Source organism: Crassostrea angulata, chromosome 8 (genome assembly GCF_025612915.1).
Source record: "Crassostrea angulata isolate pt1a10 chromosome 8, ASM2561291v2, whole genome shotgun sequence".
Lineage (NCBI taxonomy): Eukaryota > Metazoa > Mollusca > Bivalvia > Ostreida > Ostreidae > Magallana > Magallana angulata.
Window position 1 is genome coordinate 30,358,749 of NC_069118.1, and position 18,449 is coordinate 30,377,197.

General features: G+C 32.4%; 1 protein-coding gene across 1 annotated transcript; it reads right to left on the reverse strand.

Moving 5' to 3' along the window:
• Positions 1–1,940: 1,940 nt before the first annotated feature.
• On the reverse strand, positions 1,941–17,388 carry LOC128161727 (uncharacterized). The gene is made up of 6 exons (XM_052825102.1): positions 17,315–17,388; positions 17,170–17,233; positions 16,919–17,056; positions 6,824–6,943; positions 6,534–6,651; positions 1,941–2,272 (listed from the first exon to the last, which is right to left on the reverse strand). Exons 2-6 carry the CDS (start codon positions 17,225–17,227, stop codon positions 2,047–2,049), a joined length of 660 nt encoding a protein of 219 aa, XP_052681062.1. The 5' UTR covers positions 17,228–17,233; positions 17,315–17,388; the 3' UTR covers positions 1,941–2,046.
• Positions 17,389–18,449: the final 1,061 nt, after the last annotated feature.

An 18,449-nucleotide genomic window follows, 5' to 3' on the forward strand; every position in this document is an offset into this window, starting at 1 on the left:
GACAACGTAGATACATTAAGTATTCTTCAAAGAAAACAGCTTTTTATATTTTTTATTGTATCCACATTTATTTTTTTTTCTTTAGAAACAAATTTCTACAAAGCGTAGTTCATGCTTTTAAAAGTTCGTGTAACCTTGATACCTTGATCGGATAGCAACTGACTAACGTTCTCTTTCTCTCTCTCTCTCTCTCATATATATATATATATATATATATATATATATAATATATTTAGAGAGAGAGAGAGAGCACTGAATAGAATCAACAACACTAGGCATTTTATAGTGTGGGATCTAATATATAGATACTAAACAAGTAAACTGTATATAAAGCACTAAAAATGGCTAACGACGCGAACAATAGATATTGTTCGTGTCGTTAGCCATTTTGAGTGATATATATATATATATATATATATATATATATATATATATATATTATATATATATATATATATATATATATATATATATATATATATATATATATATATATATATATATATATATATATATATATATATATATATATACCCAAGTAGTTGAGGAGCGATCAAAACTATTACATGTATAATAAATCCATGTTAGCTTCAATAATGAAAGTTGATTTTAGACGAGCAATTATTTTAGATTATGCCACAAACTGCTATACGTTTCAAAAGTTATGAGTTAGTTCCAAAATATATGGTGGGATCTTTCGCCCAAAATGCATGCAAGAAAGCAACATATTTTGGTAAGTAGGAAAATAAAATTTATGCATAGGTTTCAAAGAAATACTCTGCTAAAAAGATTAATAGGGTTTCGTTTCTGCCTGCGTGATTTCTAAAAGATTTAAGAATATCGGCTTTGTCTTAATTTTAAAAGTGCGTCAGAGTAACTGATATTTATACTTTTTTGCTACAGGCACTTTTCCATGTTGGAAATATGATATTAAGCACAGAAAAGGTAAGGAGTATTGTCGATATAATGATAAGATTTATTTGAAAATCATAAAAAATGAAAATACAATAAGTTGGGTCATGAGAAAGAAACATGATTAAAATGATAATGTTTGGTTTCACAGAACAGGTTGGGACCAATTACCAAAATGGGATAAAATAGCCCGTTTTGGAAACAATGCCCGAAATGAGATATGAATTTGAAGTGCCAAAAAAAATATTATGCTAAAAATATGGTTAATCCGCATTAGAATAGATGAAATGTAACAACTTTTCCTGTCACTGTACTATTATGGAGATTGATCCAAAGCTTTTTGGGGATCAATCTTACAACCTCTTGACTTACAGGAAAATTTGTTAAGCAACAGTTGTTGCATTTGATATAGATTAATACGGATTCATATAAGAATTACCAAATCAAACATTTTTATTTTTTGCACTTTAAATTTATATCCCATTTGGGCTTTTATATCCCATTTATGCGATTGGTCTCAACCTGTAAAAAGTATGCTACTGTGAGAACAGTGATAGAGAGACAAATAGAAGTATATGTAGATACTATCAGAGTACAGTCATACTATTACATGATTTATTATATGAATGAATATTCCATTGAAGCAGTCCATAATAAAATCTGTACCATAAAAAATACAAGAATTCTATTACAATTGTATAAATGAGCATCATTTATAATAATACAAAATAACCTATTAACATTAACAAGTTTGTCAAAAAGTTATGACATAGTTTCACGCATTCTTTGAAGAAACTTAAACGTGAAATGAGAATATGAATATACTGAATATAAATTTTTTCTAAATTTCAAACAATCATAAGAAATAAATTAAAATAAAACAGGTATATTTATGATATACTTGCAATTGGTAATTACGTGTCGGATAAAATGTGTCCTTAATTGACATTATATATATATATATATATATAAATATATATATATATATATATATATATATATATATATATATATATATATATATATATATATATATATATATAGTAATCACTTTTACCGAAGCAAAGGAAGAGGGAAATTTAGTAAATAAGCTAGGATCTTAACAATAATATATTACTTGTGAGTTTTTAAACTTTAACTCCAATAGTAACAATACATCAGGAAGTGATCGTGTCCGCCTGCTCCCTTCGGAGTGGATCCTGAGATGGAATTTCTATTGGCTAGGTCTTCGTCATCAAATCGAACAATTTCTTCCCTCACATGCATTCCCTTGACCCGCTGACAGTAGGAAGTGTATCTCAGTAGGTAAAACGGGTGAGAGGTCGGAAGTTCTATTGCATTGAAATAATAGCCGTCGTTTCTAGCAAGAGAAAAATTATCTCAGCGTAAATTTTTCGGTATTTACTTTGACATTGTTTTAATGTTATAAATTAACTTAAATTTATTATCATTTACCACTATAAAGTTTAATAAGCTCTTGCAATTTCTTTTGTCAGGGGTATTGTGGTGCAGCAATGGTAGCTGACTTTGTGTCCAATTGGGGTTTACTTTGGGTTTTCTCGAGAGTTGCTTTTGGAGTCAACTGGTAGCACTGAAGTGTGAAGCAGATCGCTCTTTTATCTTACCATTTTACTGCCTGTAATTCCTACCCCTCGTTTATTCCAAATACCCATGTAGCGTCTGCTTTTAGGGGTATTTTTACACGGGGTTTACCGACTTTGTCACCTACGGGTTTACTTTTGGTTTATTTTGGGTCCATTCTAGTAGACCCGAACTAAACCCAGTTTCACATTTCAATGCTTAAAGAGGATACCAAAGGCAAACCGCGAGTAATCCCAAAGTTTTACGGATGCTTTGTAAAAAGGGTCCCAGGTCACAAAATTTCAAAAAGTAAACCCAGAGTAAACCCCGAAAGTAAACCTAGGTTTACTCTCGTATTAGGTATGGTCTGATCGGTTTTGTATTATGATATTTGGTTTTACTTATATGATAAGCAGGCATTTTGACATTTTTTTATTTTTTAAAACCTGTTTAGACTTTGGCCCTTCGACAAAATTTTAGGCCTTACCAGGGTTCAAAATTTAATATAGGTTTATATCCCATATATAGGTGACACTCGATGGCTCGATGACACTCAAACTTCGATCCCTCAAAGTTCTTGATCTCTTGAAGTGAAATCACGTTCCCGATTTTTTTTTTATATAACAAAGCAAATTTTGTCCTAATCTCTTAAACCCCGATCTCTCGTAGTTCTTGATCTCTTTAAGTTAAACCTATAATCCCGTTATATATATATTTTAATTGTTTTTTCTCTTGATAACTCAAAGTGGCGCCGTGTACACACGATACCGATCAAGCGTATAATTAGCTCCACGTGGATGATCGAGTGATCGCCTGGGGCTAGCGTGCTAGTGTCAATTTGTTGACTAGGAATGTGACAATACCCCTTGCTTTCGTCAAAAGGTTGATGGATCATTTGAAACTGATCTATAAATTTCAACTTCTTGTGAAATCTACGGTAAATTAGACCACCCTTTATTTAGAATTTTCTGTGATTAATAAAACATAAAACACTTGTAACACTTAAAAGTTTTTAAAAATTTTTAAGAAAACTAAATAAACACAAAATTTACTTCTGTATTGTTGAAATTGAAGTAAAGTAGCAGAAAATACGAATGATACCATTTTAGACTTAGTCTGTCCTTCCACGCTATAAATATAAACTTTCGGTTACTTTAATTTTGAAATCAAATTGACCGAAACAAAAGTTTCCGGATTAAAAAAAAAACTTTCGTTTTCTCGAACTCTTGATCTCTCGAAGTTTAATTATGTCCCCTGAAGTTTGAGTTATCGATATTCACCTGTATAAACAGTTGTTTATAACCCTATGGAGAACATCAAGGCTCAATATGTGTAATGAATATAAAACCACTTTGTTACTAAAGGGGCTTAAAGATGAACTTAAGAATATCCAGGCAAAAAAATGAATTTCTATACTACATGTTTAATTATACTTCACTCTCCAGATATTTTGTATATGATGCCAAAATATTCAGATTTATTTATGTTAATTGCAATTGTTGCTCATGTGATCCAAGACTGCAATATGTGGACCATATGCATGTGTTTTGAACGAAAACGTGAACAAAATTATCAAAATTTCCACCGACTCTACACGCCTACTTTTAACCACTAAATTTGTACGTTCATTTCGTATATGTATAGCCCTGACTTTTTTCCCAGAATTTAAAGGGTTCATACTTCTAAAATAATTGTCATTATATTAATGGAGATTGCATTTATAGTATCAGGCATTCGGCAAATTCTACTATTTGCGCACACATTATGCTTCGCACTACTTTGTTAACTATGCAGTGACAGCTTTGTGCAAATTAATTTCATATTTTGATGCATTTTCCTTGAGATTGTTACTTTAATATAATGACATAATCGTTCAATCGTCTATTATATACCGTCACATAATCATTCAATCATACTTAAATGCTTACTAGTATTTTTTTTTATCGGGAAGTGCTCTAGCCTCGCCTACTATAAAAGTAAAAATAAGCTACATGTGTACATGTATTCGTAACACAGCAAAACATTGAAAATTATGCTACTTGATGCCTGTTGTAGTTTCGGCATAACATTACTTATTTCATAATTCTGACAGTTCATATCACATGCCGATCATTTCTTTAAAAGGAATTCTTTGTTTCTGTTCTGTTTACTGACAACTTTACAATTACAGCGCCTTTGAACTTATGTGTGCATATTGCATGGAATCCAGATCCCGATTGAGATAATCGAATGCTAGCCTGGTTCCCTGCGCTACCCATTACGCACAGGAACCAGGCTAGCTCATGCGCAGGCTGAATTTTCCCCATAGCATCCTGTTTAATCTCGCTTATATATTTTTATTTCTTAAATTCGTTTAATTCGCGATCGTCAGCTTCCAGACACGCTTATAGCAAAAGAGAACGTAAATGGTTTCGGGGTTCCTTTCCAAATACGTTAAAATAAACGTATTAAACATTAGAGTTGATAAAGTTGTTCTTGTATTAGAATATAAATGAACCTCCGCTCTCCCGCAGGATTATGAAATTGAAGATTGTTTAAAACGCTGGAAATGTAGAAAAAATGTCTAAGTTTACAAGCTTAAGTAAAAGCATAACAGCAATTCCAAGATCCTATAAGAAAATAAATTTACAACTTTAGGATGGTCTTAGGACAACGTATGTGATGATTTTGAAGTTGAGACAAAGTTATGGCAATTCCAAAATTTAGGAGAGCTTAAACTGATCCCAAATTGATTACGCTTTTCCTTAAAAAACAAACTACAAAACCCACTTTATTTTAATTTCTAGAAATTTATGTAAAAGTTCCAAGCCGTCTGACACCAGAGTCGGGCGATCATGTTTCTTCATCCGACGATACGAGGAAAATTTGTTCGCCTGACCATCGGCTTAAATATGATCTAAGCATAAGGCAGCACTAATTTTGGAGGATACACATTATACAGATATGGTGATTGCAGAGCCTTTTATTTCCTCTTTTCTCTTTTGGAACATGTTGTCATCGGAATGCAATGATCAGAAGGGAACATACCATTAAACTCAAGTCAAATTTATAATTGCAAAAAAAAACCCCACCAAAAACAACGAAACGGCTGACGGTTTTTGAGGATAAATGGGATAATTCGGGTCACAGTCGGCAGTTCATCAGCCGTTGTCTTGGCCATAATCGACCACTTTTTTCGTGGGCCTTCCAACTTCGTACTCGTCGAACCAAAATATTTTTTTCTGCGTCAGTGGTCGATCTCTTAAGTTGAAACAGTCGTTGATAATTGACAAACAGTTTGTTATATCTGTCTTTGGTCGGTCGACATTTAGGCATGGTGAGTTTTCTTAATTGTCGGCTGGCATTCCTTGAACGATGAAAGGTGGACTGGTCTATATGCCGATTTTGACAAAACGGCTGATGGACGACCTCCCGTATACAGATGACGTTAAACATCCGCAGTCTATCATCGATAAGCAGAGGCCAGGCGGACGATGCTATGCTGAATACTTTTTTCTCTCAATGATTTGAAGCTATGGTTATTTGGTTTTAGGTAAATATTCAGCAAATGCGAATTTCTTAATGTATTCGGCTGACCGTAAAAACTAAGCTGTGGTGTAACGTTAAATCAATGTGCGACGATTTACTGACTAATTTAAATTCAAACCTTTGAAGATATTGATGTGACTGAGAATGATCGTTCGATACCAGTGTCGTGCGATCATGTTTCTTCAGTCGCCTTTACGTGAGAAATTTTTTCGCCCGACCATCGGCTTAAATGTGACTTAGTCATAACTTTCCCGACCGGTATACATACACCATTTAAGGAAAGCATAGTTAAGGAGCGATAGAAAATAGTATAGGATAAGAAAATAGTATAGGATAATGACCAAATACTTTGATGAATTCATGTTAACTTTAAGAGTTTTGTGGCGTATAAATGGGTTTTGGGTTTACGATGATGAAGGAGGTACATATATGTACTATATGTGGCGGACTGTGTAGATAACTAATAGTGTTCAGCTTAGTCTAACAACAATTAGATATAAATTTAATCGTACCTGCAACAGTAATCTATCCTTGTATCACTACCAAAGTAACCATCCGGTAGATAGCCCCCATGTGAATTGTCATTGAATGTATCTTCGTCATCCCAGAATACACTGCCAGAGGAAAACCCTATTTTGTTTTGAAATTACCTACATTTATTATTATTATTCCCGTTTTTATACAGGTTGGCAATAAATTAAAACATCGCGTTTGTTTCAAATAAGCCTTTTAGATATGACTATTATTCATTAAAACACCATGCTTTAAAAATTCATATAAAACCTTTAATTAGTTGACTTACCCGATGGACAACTTAAATCTCTCAAAATACAGTAGTTTCCAGGTGGCCACCGTTTTCCGGTGTTAGAACGATAGTTTTTTGAGCAGTAGTAAAACTTGAAATCTCGTCCAAATTTTTCCCCTACAATTATATAAGAATTAATTTAAAAAATGGAAACAGGTGCAATTCAAAAATAATTTAAATGCATTTCACTATTATACGTAAAACAATATCTTTAATGTTTATGTACCTAACGTATTGTAAGATTTTAATTATTTTAAATGTATCAATCACCAGACCAATTATTAAGGTGTTCCGTTTCAACGTTGGACCTTATTATTAAGGTCTTCCGTTTCCAACGGAAGACCTTCTTGTTATTGCTTTGTTTCTTTTTCACTATTATTTTTATTGGGGTTTTTTTCTGTCACGTTTTCTCAAAAATGCTTCAGCCAATTTTCATGAAATTTTCAGATCTTATTCAAGACAAAATTTGTAAGAAACGTAGACGGGCTTTGTTTGGTCGTCACTTCCGGTACCGAGAAATTGAAGATTTTACGTTTTTGCTTGTTCACGATTTTTCTCAAAAAGTATTTACGATAGAACCTTCAAATTTTCAGAGAAGGTAGAAAATGAACGGCCGCAGTGCCCTTCGCATATCCGAACGTCCGCCGTCACTTCCGGTCGTCACCGGAAGGAAATGAAAAACCTTAATTTTTCAAATTTTTAGATTTGAATTTTATTTATGTTTTTATTCGATAGAGACGCTTAAATCACTTCAGAATATGAAATTCGTGTTAAATTCGATCCAGGCATTTCCGAGATTTTGAGATCAAAAATACTGAAGCGAGAGTCCGCGTAGCTCAGTCGTTAGAGTGTTGGACTTGTGCCCAGGCGACCCGGGTTCCATCCCCGAGTGCCGATTATTTTTTCTTCCCTAATTTTGTTTTGCTTAACGATTATACCTTTAAAATGATGGTTTTTATTTTTTTCCGTTTTATTTTTATCATAAATAAAAATAATAACAGCTTTTAAGTACAAATATAGAGCTCGTTTTTGTCAGCAGTTCGCATCGCCGCCATCAAAGACATGCCGCCGAAGCGCCCCTGCAGTACGACCGCATTAGAGTTCACTGGGTCGCTTTGCCGGCGTCAAAGAAATGCCGCCATCTCAATGACTGTATGCACACAACATTTAGCAATGCACCATCGTTATTTTACATCGCTTTAAAAGGAGAACTGATTAGTATTTGTTCACATATATAGATACACGCTTGCATGTATGCATGCGTTTATTGACATACGTTGCTGATATACTGATTCCCTAAACACTACAAAAAACTAGAAAATTTCTCTCTCTCTCTCTCTCTCTCTCTCTCTCTCTCTCTCTCTCTCTCTCTCTCTCTCTCTCTCTCTCTCTCTCTCTCTCTCTCTCTCTAAAGTACATAAGAACTAAGTACAGGTAACATGCAGTAAATTAGATAGAGGCTAAATGTACATTGGCGTCCAAAAATTATACATGTATTTATTTCAAGTTACGGGATAATGTCTATGGATTCAAATAATTTGAAATTCATTGTTTAATGATTGTCTTTTTACTGATTGGAAGTCAACGCTAAAAAGTCATTTTTATTAAAGATGGTGTACTTTTTCCTTTTTTGTGCATGTCTATATACTGATACAAATCTGTTGCCTGTCTGGGATTAAGAAAAACCTCCAAAGTTTATATTTCCGTTTAGTCTGTATCTACGATAGCATGTGAACTACATATGAATGTTAGAACTGTGGAAATTACTGTCATCAAATTTTTACCGAATAAATTTACGTGTTACTGATTTCGTTATTTCTACATTTATAAAGATTTTATCAATCCTGCTGAAATAAAACAGTCAAACATAATAGTAAACGACACGAAAAAACATTCTCAAGACTGAAATACATTGGTAAAATGCATCAGTCATTGATTTAGGACTTCACCTAATTGTTGTTAACCGAATTCGAGATCCACACCTCAAAATTCTATTTTCGATTTATTTAAGACGAAAATCAAGCTCGGGTCTTTTCAACCCTCTCCAGACACAAACACGCATCAATATTTCAAATGACCTCGCACTGTAACCAAACCTGAATAGTCAGATATCTTACACGTTGTTTTTCATCTCATACAAAAACTCAGCTCCTCTCCCAGGCGGAAACTCCCCAAATTCAAAGACAAATTCGGGAATTATTTCGCGTCAACCATGTTTTGAGACACCTGCAAAGGCTGTGTGTTCTTATCTCGCCGGAGCCAAGATTTGTTCTTTCTCTCTATTTCTTTCTCTCCTTTTTGTCTAATTTTCTAACTAAAATATTCAACATAAAAGGGTTGTTGGACTGTAGTTCAAGTTGAAAAACACTCTTCAATTAAGATTTAGACAAAACAGTCTTTTATTATAAGGGTCTTCCGTCGACCCTTCTATTCTTATTGTTATTAGGGTCTTTCGTTTACAAAGGCAGACCATCTTTTTAGGGTCTTTCGTTTTCAACGGAAGACCCTCTTGTTATTCTTCGGTTTCTTTTTATTATTATTAGGGTCTTCCGTTTTTAACGGAAGACCCTCTTGTTATTCTTCGGTTTCTTTTTATAAGGGTCTTCCGTTTTCAACGGAAGACCCTCTTGTTATTCTTCGGTTTCTTTTTAGGGTCTTCCGTTTCCAACGGAAGACCCTCTTGTTATTCTATTGTTTCTTTTTATTATTATTAGGGTCTTCCGTTTTCCAACGGAAGACCCTTTTGTTTTTCTACGGTTTCTTTTTTTTCTTATTCTTATTATTATTATTAGGGTCTTCCGTTTTCAACGGAAGACCCTCTTGTTATTCTATTGTTTTTTTTTTATTATTATTATTCTTCTTGTTTTTCCTTCTGACTTCTTTTTTGCTTTATATCTCAAAAACTATTCAACCGATTTGCAAGAAATTTTCAGAGATTATGTTAAATTCTTGTCCCTTGAAGCTTTAACAGTTTCAGTCATTAAATCACTTCCGTTTTCTAGTTACGTCATTTTACAAATTTTCAAAAAGTGATTTTGTCCAGGACTTTTCTAGTAAACGGTTGTTTATAAAGACTTGAAATTTTCTGTGATTGTAAATTTGCGGATTTACTTATGGCATTTGACCAAAAAAATGTATTTTGTTACTTCCGGTCGAAACCGGAAGTGAAACAAATTTTTCGAAAAAATGAATTTTCTGATCAAATCGAAAAAGAATATGTGTTTTATAGAGCTTATTAAGCTGAATCTAACACTGAAAGCCGTTTTCAAATCGGACGATGCATTACAGAGATATCGGGGTTAAAAAAATGATTTTTCCGGAAATTTTGATTCCGCGGCCTTGGTTTAAAAAATAGCGTAATGTTCAAAGTACAATTAACTCATACCAAAAATAATTGCTAAGTCGTACCTGAACACATTCGGATTTTTTTTGTTCAGTCGTTCTTAAAATCGGAAAGGTTTTGTTAAGTCGTACTTAAAATCATTCGTATTTTGTTAAGTCGTACCAGGAATATTCGATTTTTTTCATATTTTTATTTTAGTTACTATTGTTATTGGTTTCAGAGCTCTGCTTCTTACAGGAACTTCCAGCTTTACTTCCGACATTAACGGAAGACCCACTCGTTGCTTTGCAACGAGCTTTGCTCTAGTTCTTTTTATTTTTTTTCCAACTCAAATATTTCAAAAACGCTTGCATCGATTGTTTTGAAATTAACAGATTTAATGTATATCTAAAAGATCTCTATAGTATGAAAAAAGTATTTGATGACGTCATCAAATTCGTCAGATATTGACGTTTTTCACGTTTTAAAAAGTGAATTGGTCCGGAGCTTTTCTCATTTTCGATTTAAGATAAAGCTATGAGATTTACAGAGGAGGTAGAACTACCGTTTTACTTATGACATAAGGCTGGAAACTCAATTCGGACACTTCCGGTCGAAACCGGAAGCAAAACCAATTTTTTTGAATTTTCATGTTTCTCAATTTTAAAATTTTTACGTACGCATCTTACAGTAATTCCAATGCTGAGTTCAAAACTGAAATCCGTTTGAAAATCGGACGATGCATTACAAAGTTATTGGGGTTTAAATATTGATTTTTCCGGAAATTTTCATTCCGCGTCCTTGGTTTAAAAAATAGCGTAATGTTCAAAGTAAAATTAACTCGTACCAAAAATAATTGTTAAGTCGTACTTGAACACATTCGGATTTTTTTTGGTTAAGTCGCTCTTGAAATCGGAAAGGTTTTTGTTAAGTCGTACTTAAAATCATTCATATTTTGTTACGTCGTACCAGGAATACTTCGATTATTTTTATCTTTTTTTTTTAGTTACTCTTGTTATTGGTTTGAGAGCTCTGCTTCTTACAAGAACTTCCAGCTTTACTTTCGACATTAACGGAAGACCCACTCGTTGCTTTGCAACGAGCTTTGCTCTAGTATTATTATTATTATTAGGGTCTTCCGTTTCCAACGGAAGACCCTTTTGTTTTTCTACGGTTTCTTTTTTTTCTTATTAGGGTCTTCCGTTTCCAACGGAAGACCCTCTTGTTATTCTATTGTTTCTTTTTATTATTATTTTTTTTCTTTTTCTTTATTTTTCTGACTTTTTTAAAGCTTAATATCTCAAAAAGTTTTCAACAGATATACATGAAACTTTCAGGGATTATTAGGCATTATTGTGCCTCAAAGATGTTAAATTTTTAACTGCGACGTCACTTTTGTTTTTACGTTACGTCAATTTTTAAATTTCAAAAAAGTGATTTTGTCCAGGGCGTTTTTCAAAAACGCTTCAAGATAGAGACTTGGGATTTTCTGTGTTGAAGCATTAATCGTTTTTATTTGGACATAAGGCTGGAATTAAGTTTCCGTCACTTCTGGTCCAAACCGGAAGTGTTTTAAAATTTTCGAATTTTCGAATTTTTCGTTTCAATTTTAATTAATTATGAGGTTTGTAGAGTTGGTCATGCTGAATACGAAACTGAAATCCGTTTGAAAATCAGACGATGCATTACAGAGATATCGGGGTTTTAAAATTGATTTTTCCGGAAATTTTGATTCCGCGTCCTTGGTTTAAAAAATAGCGTAATGTTCAAAGTAAAATTAACTCGCACCAAAAATAATTGCTAAGTCGTACCTGAACACATTCGGATTTTTTTTGTTCAGTCGTTCTGAAAATCAGAAAGGTTTTTGTTAAGTCGTACTTAAAATCAATCGTATTTTGTTAAGTCGTACCAGGAATATTCGATTTTTTTCACATTTTTATTTTAAGTTCTCTTGTTATTGGTTTAAGAGCTCTGCTTTTACAGGAACTTCCAGCTTTACTTCTGACATTAACGGAAGACCCACTCGTTGCTTTGCAACGAGCTTTGCTCTAGTTCTTATTATTATTATTCTTTTTATTTTTTTTCCAACTCAAATATTTCAAAAACGCTTGCATCGATTGTTTTGAAATTTACAGGTTAAATGTGTATATAAAAGATCTCTATGATATGAAAAAATTGTATGATAACGTCATCAAATTCGTCAGATATTGACGTTTTTCACGTTTTAAAAAGTGATTTTGTCCGGAGCTTTTCTTTTTTTTGAATTAAGATAAAGCTATGAAATTTACAGAGAAGGTAGAACTACCGTTTTACTTATGACATAAGGCTGGAAATTCAATTCGAACACTTCCGGTCGAAACCGGAAGCAAAACCAATTTTTTTAAATTTTCATGTTTTTCAATTTTAAAAATTTTACGTACGTATCTTACAGTAATTGTCATGCTGAGTTCAAAACTAAAATCCGTTTGAAAATCGGACGATGCATTACAGAGTTATTAGGGTTTAAAAATTGATTTTTCCGGAAATTTTGATTCCGCGTCCTTGGTTTAAAAAATAGCGTAATGTTCAAAGTAAGATTAACTCGTACCAAAAATAATTGTTAAGTCGTACTTGAACACATTCTGATTTTTTTTGTTAAGTCCTTCTTGAAATCGGAAAGGTTTTTGTTAAGTCGTACTTAAAATCATTCGTATTTTGTTAAGTCGTACCAGGAATAATTCGATTTTTTTTTCATCTTTTTATTCAAGTTACTCTTGTTATCAATTTAAGAGGTCTGCTTCTTACAGGAACTTCCAGCTTTACTTCCGACGTTAACGGAAGACCCACTTGTTGCTTTGCAACGAGCTTTGCTCTAGTTATTATTCTTTTTCTTTTCTTCTGACTCCTTTTTTGCTTCATAACTCAAAAGGTTTTCTACCGATTTTGATGAAATTTTAAGAGATTTTTGCAAGTTGGCGTCCCTCAAAAATGTAAAAGTTTTAAAGAGAACGTCACCTTCGTTTCGACGTGACGTCATTTTTAAAAATTTCAAAAAGTCATTTTGTCCCGGACTTTTCTCAAAAACGCTTTAAGATAGAGGCTTGAAATTTTCAATGGTTATGATTTGGTCGATTTACCTCTGTAATAAGGCTCGAAATGAAAATCTGTCACTTCCGGTCGAAACCGGAAGTGAAACAAATTTTTCGAAAAAATGAATTTTCTGATAAAATCAAAAATGAATATGTGTTTTGTAGAGCTTATTAAGCTGAATCTAACACTGAAAGCCGTTTTAAAATCGGACAATGCATTACAGAGATATCGGGGTTTAAAAATTGATTTTTCCGGAAATTTTGATTCCGCGTCCTTGGTTTAAAAAAAAGCATAATGTTAATTGTAAAGTTAACTCGTACCAAAAATAATTGTTAAGTCGTACTTAAACACATTCGGATTTTTTTTGTTAAGTCGTTCTTAAAATCAAAAAGGTTTTTGTTAATTCGTACTTAAAATCATTCGGATTTTGTTAAGTCGTACCAGGAATAATTCGATTTTTTCATCTTTTTCTTTTTATTACTCTTATTATTGGTTTAAGAGCTCTGCTTCTTACAGGAACTTCCAGCTTTACTTCTGACATTAACGGAAGACCCACTCGTTGCTTTGCAACGAGCTTTGCTCTAGTTATTATTATACTTTTTCTTTTTTTTTCTGACTTCTTTTCGGCTTCATAACTCAAAAAGTTTTTAACCGATTTTTATGAAACTTTCAGAGATTATGTGCAATTATAATGCCTCAAAGATGTTAAAGTTTTTTAGGTAACGTCACTTCCGTTTTTACGTTACGTCATTTTTAAAATTTTCAAAAAGTCATTTTGTCCGCGGCTTTTTTCAAAAACGCTTCAAGATAGAAAGTTGAAATTTTTCGTGCTTACATATTGATCGTTTTGCCTTTGTAATAAGGCTGGAAATCAAAATCCGTCACTTCCGGTCGAAACCGAAAGTAAATCAAATTTTTCGAAAAAATGAATTTTCTGATCAAATCAAAAATGAATATGTGTTTTGTAGACCTTATCAAGTTGAATCTAACACTGAAAACCGTTTTAAAATCGGATGATGCATTTCAGAGATATCGGGGTTTAAAAATTGATTTTTCCGGAAATTTTGATTCCGCGTCCTTGGTTTAAAAAATAGCGTAATGTTCAAAGTAAAATTAACTCGTACCATAAATAATTGTTAAGTCGTACTGTAACACATTCGGATTTTTTTTGTTAAATTGTTCTTGAAATCGGAAAGGTTTTTGTTAAGTCGTACTTAAAATCATTCGTATTTTGTTAAGTTGTACAAGGAATAATTCGATTTATTTTATCTTTTTATTTTAGTTACTCTTGGTATCGGTTAAAGAGCTCTGCTTCTTACAGGAACTTTCAGCTTTACTTCCGACATTAACGGAAGACCCACTCGTTGCTTTGCAACGAGCTTTGCTCTAGTTATTATTATACTTTTTTTTTTTTCTGACTCCTTCTCGGCTTTATAACTCAAAAAGTTTCCAACTGATTTTAATGAAACTTTCAGAGATTATGTGAATCTATTATCGCTCAAAGATGTCAAAGTTTTGTTTATAACGTCACTTCCGTTTTGACGTTACGTCATTTTTAAAATTTTCAAAAAGTCATTTTGTCCGCGGCGTTTTTCAAAAACGTTTTAAGATAGAGGCTTGAAATTTTCAATGGTTATGATTTGGTCGATTTACCTCTGTAATAAGGCCGGAAATGAAAATCTGTCCCTTTCGGTCGAAACCAGAAGTGAAACAAATTTTTCGAAAAAATGAATTTTCTGATCGAATTAAAAATGAATATGTGTTTTATAGAACTTATCAAGCTGAATCTAACACTGAAATCCGTTTTAAAATCGGACGATGCATTAAAGAGATATTGGGGTTTAGAAATTGATTTTTCCGGAAATTTTGTTTCCGCGTCCTTGGTTTAAAAAATAGCGTAATGTTCAAAGTAAAGTTAACTCGTACCAAAAATAATTGTTAAGTCGTACTTGAACACATTCGGATTCTTTTTGTTAAGTCGTTCTTGAAATCAGGAAGGATTTTGTCAAGTCGTACTTAAAATAATTCGGATTTTGTTAAGTCGTACCAGGAATAATTCGATTTTTTTCATTTTTTTATTTTAGTTACTCTTGTTATTGGTTCAAGAGCTTTGCTTCTTACAGGAACTTCCAGCTTTACTTCCGACATTAACGGAAGACCCACTCGTTGCTTTGCAACGAGCTTTGCTCTAGTTATTATACTTTTTCTTTTTTTTCTGACTCCTTCTCGGCTTTATAACTCAAAAAGTTTCCAACCGATTTTAATGAAACTTTCAGAGATAATGTGAAACTATTATCCCTCAAAAATGTTAAAGTTTTCTTGACAACGTCAATTCCGTTTTGACGTAACGTCATTTTTAAAATTTTCAAAAAGTCATTTTGTCCGCGGCGTTTCTAAAAAACGTTTTGAGATAGAGGCTTGAAATTTTCAATGGTTATGGTTTAATCGATTTACCTCTGTAATAAGGCTCGAAATGAAAATCTGTCACTTCCGCTCGAAACCGGAAGTGAAACAAATTTTTCGAAAAAATGAATTTTTTGATCAAATCAAAAACGAATATGTGTTTTGTAGAGCTTATTAAACTGAATCTAACACTGAAAGCCGTTTTAAAATCGGACGATGCATTACAGAGATATTGGAATTTAAAAATCGATTTTTCCGGAAATTTTGATTCCGCGTCCTTGGTTTAAAAAATAGCATAACGTTAATAGTAAAGTTAACTCGTACCAAAAATAATTGTTAAGTCGTACTTAAACACATTCGGATTTTTTTTTGTTAAGTCGTTCTTAAAATCAAAAAGGTTTTTGTTAATTCGTACTTAAAATCATTCGGATTTTGTTAAGTCGTACCAGGAATAATTCGATTTTTTTTCATCTTTTTATTTTAGTTACTCTTGTTATTGGTTTAAGAGCTCTGCTTTTTACAGGAGTTTCCAGCTTAATTCCGGTATTAACGGAAGACCCACTCGTTCCTTTGCAACGAGCTTTGCTCTAGTTTTTCTTCGGTTTCTTTTTATTACAGGTCATTAGATCTGTTATTAGGTCAAAAGACGTCTTATTTAATATGAAATATATGGGGCTGGTTCTTTAAATAAGGGATCCAACGGGGTGTATAATCCTTCATCCATCGCACTTTTAGATCACATCTGCATTTCCTGATATGTTTCGTTGATGAAGATAAAAGGCAAGGTCATTTCCTCTTCTAAAAATCGGACGGAAGACCTCCTCGTTGCTCGCAACGAGACCGTGTCTAGTTCTTGTTCTATTTCTGTTCCCCTATTATTAGTATTTTTCTGTAAATTTTGTTTTCAAAAACATTTCAGTTGATTTCAATGAAACTCTTAGATCTTACTTTAAACAAGTTTGTAAGAAATTTCTTGCTCAGTTCTCCCCTGGTTCCTAGATATTTAAGATTCATGTTTTTGCTTGTTTACATATTTTCTAAATAAGTATAAAAGATAGAACTTTGTAATGTTCAGCTATTATAGAGAGTCTATGGTCACAGTGCCCATCGCATATCTCAATGTCCGCCGTTACCTCTGGTCGTCGCCGTAATTGAATTTTAAGCAATGTTAAGATATGATAAAACAGAACAACTATCTCTTTGGGCTATTATAAGGTGCATTCAAGCGGAATTAATACCTCTCGTTGCTTGAGACGAGAGCTTGATACTTTTGAAAATAAAAGCATTCAATATCCTACCGTAAAAGTGATGATAATAAGTTATATAGTTTTTATTGGATATATCCTCGTTGTCTTGGTAAGTCCACCCTTGAGCCCAGCCCGGAGGACAACCATACCATGGCTTGACTAACGTGAATCGATCATCCGGCCAATTCACTGAAAGTGTTTATATTTGAGAAGAGGCTTTTTTACATTCGATAGTTAAAGTCAATTTTCTTAAGACATGTACACCAAATGAAAAAATACAGTAAAGTTGCAGGTATACCTACCTGATGAAACAGTGCTGCAGACGAAACAAAGAACGAACAAAATTTCAAAATTTCTCATTGTGAACTGAAACGGGAAAAAAACAACATATAAAATTGCAATGATTAACAAGTTTATAAAAAAAACTACCTTGATAGTGCAAACTACCTTAATAATGTCACAAGGCAGTAACAACGTATCCTCTGAATCAGAATGGCAAGTGCCTAGTGAGCTCCCATAAATAAATCTAATTGACTTACATACTGTGCTTATATATATATATATATATATATATATATATATATATATATATATATATATATATATATATATATATATATATATATATATATATATATATATATATATATATATATATATATATATATATATATATATATATAATTGTTAAGGACTCAGCCTTCACTCTTGCAGTACAAAATGGTTTCAAGTATGTATAACTCTCTACATGCCACTCTAACCTTTAAGAGTAGAAAAATGTAGAAAAATCATGATGAATTAACCTAGTTTTACGACAACGGGACGACCTTCCTTGTCGATATTGCGCATTTCTTAATGGCTAAAACTTTCTCTGATAATCAATTACATATTATGTTTTTATGCAAAAAGGATTCTTTTTTAGGGGAATTAATCAGAATTCTGAATCAGAATGGCAATGCCTAGTGAGCTCCCACAAATAAGTCTTATTGACTTATATATATATATATATATATATATATATATATATATATATATATATATATATATATATATATATATATATATATATATATATATATATATATATATATATATGTTATTAGGAATCAGCCTTCACTTGTGCAGTACAAAATGTTTTCAAGTGTGTATATCTCTCTACATGTCACTCTAACCTTTAAGAGTAGAAAAATCATGATGAATTGACCTAGTTTTACGACAACGGGACGAGCTCTCCTTGTTGATATTGCGCATTTATTAATGGTTAAATGAAAACTTTCTCTAATAGTCAATTTACCTATAAACTAAGACATTTTACTTAGTAAACCTTTTTTGGTCAGAGCGCACATAATAGTTTTTCTAGTTAATATTTTTGTTTGATTTGATAAACTTATGGTTTTTTAATGAAAAAAGGATTCTTTTTGAGAGGAATTAATTAAGATCCTGCAATTATTTTAAAAAAATTTCAATGTACATTTGAATCTCTTTTTTATGGTAATTTTGGAACATATTTTCTTATTCCTGTTAAAGATTACAAATCATTATTTGTTTCACATAAAAATAAAATCAGAACTAATATAACATT

What these genes read in the sequence shown, in the direction of transcription:
- LOC128161727 (XM_052825102.1), bottom strand. Translation starts at nt 17,227, where the DNA reads ATGAGAAATTTTGAAATTTTGTTCGTTCTTTGTTTCGTCTGCAGCACT. An exon ending in CTGCAGCACTGTTTCATCAG is followed by an intron (nt 17,057 to 17,169) that starts GTAGGTATACCT and finishes AAACACTTTCAG; the next exon opens with TGAATTGGCCGGATGATCGA. An exon ending in AGATTTAAGTTGTCCATCGG is followed by an intron (nt 6,652 to 6,823) that starts GTAAGTCAACTA and finishes AAAACAAAATAG; the next exon opens with GGTTTTCCTCTGGCAGTGTA.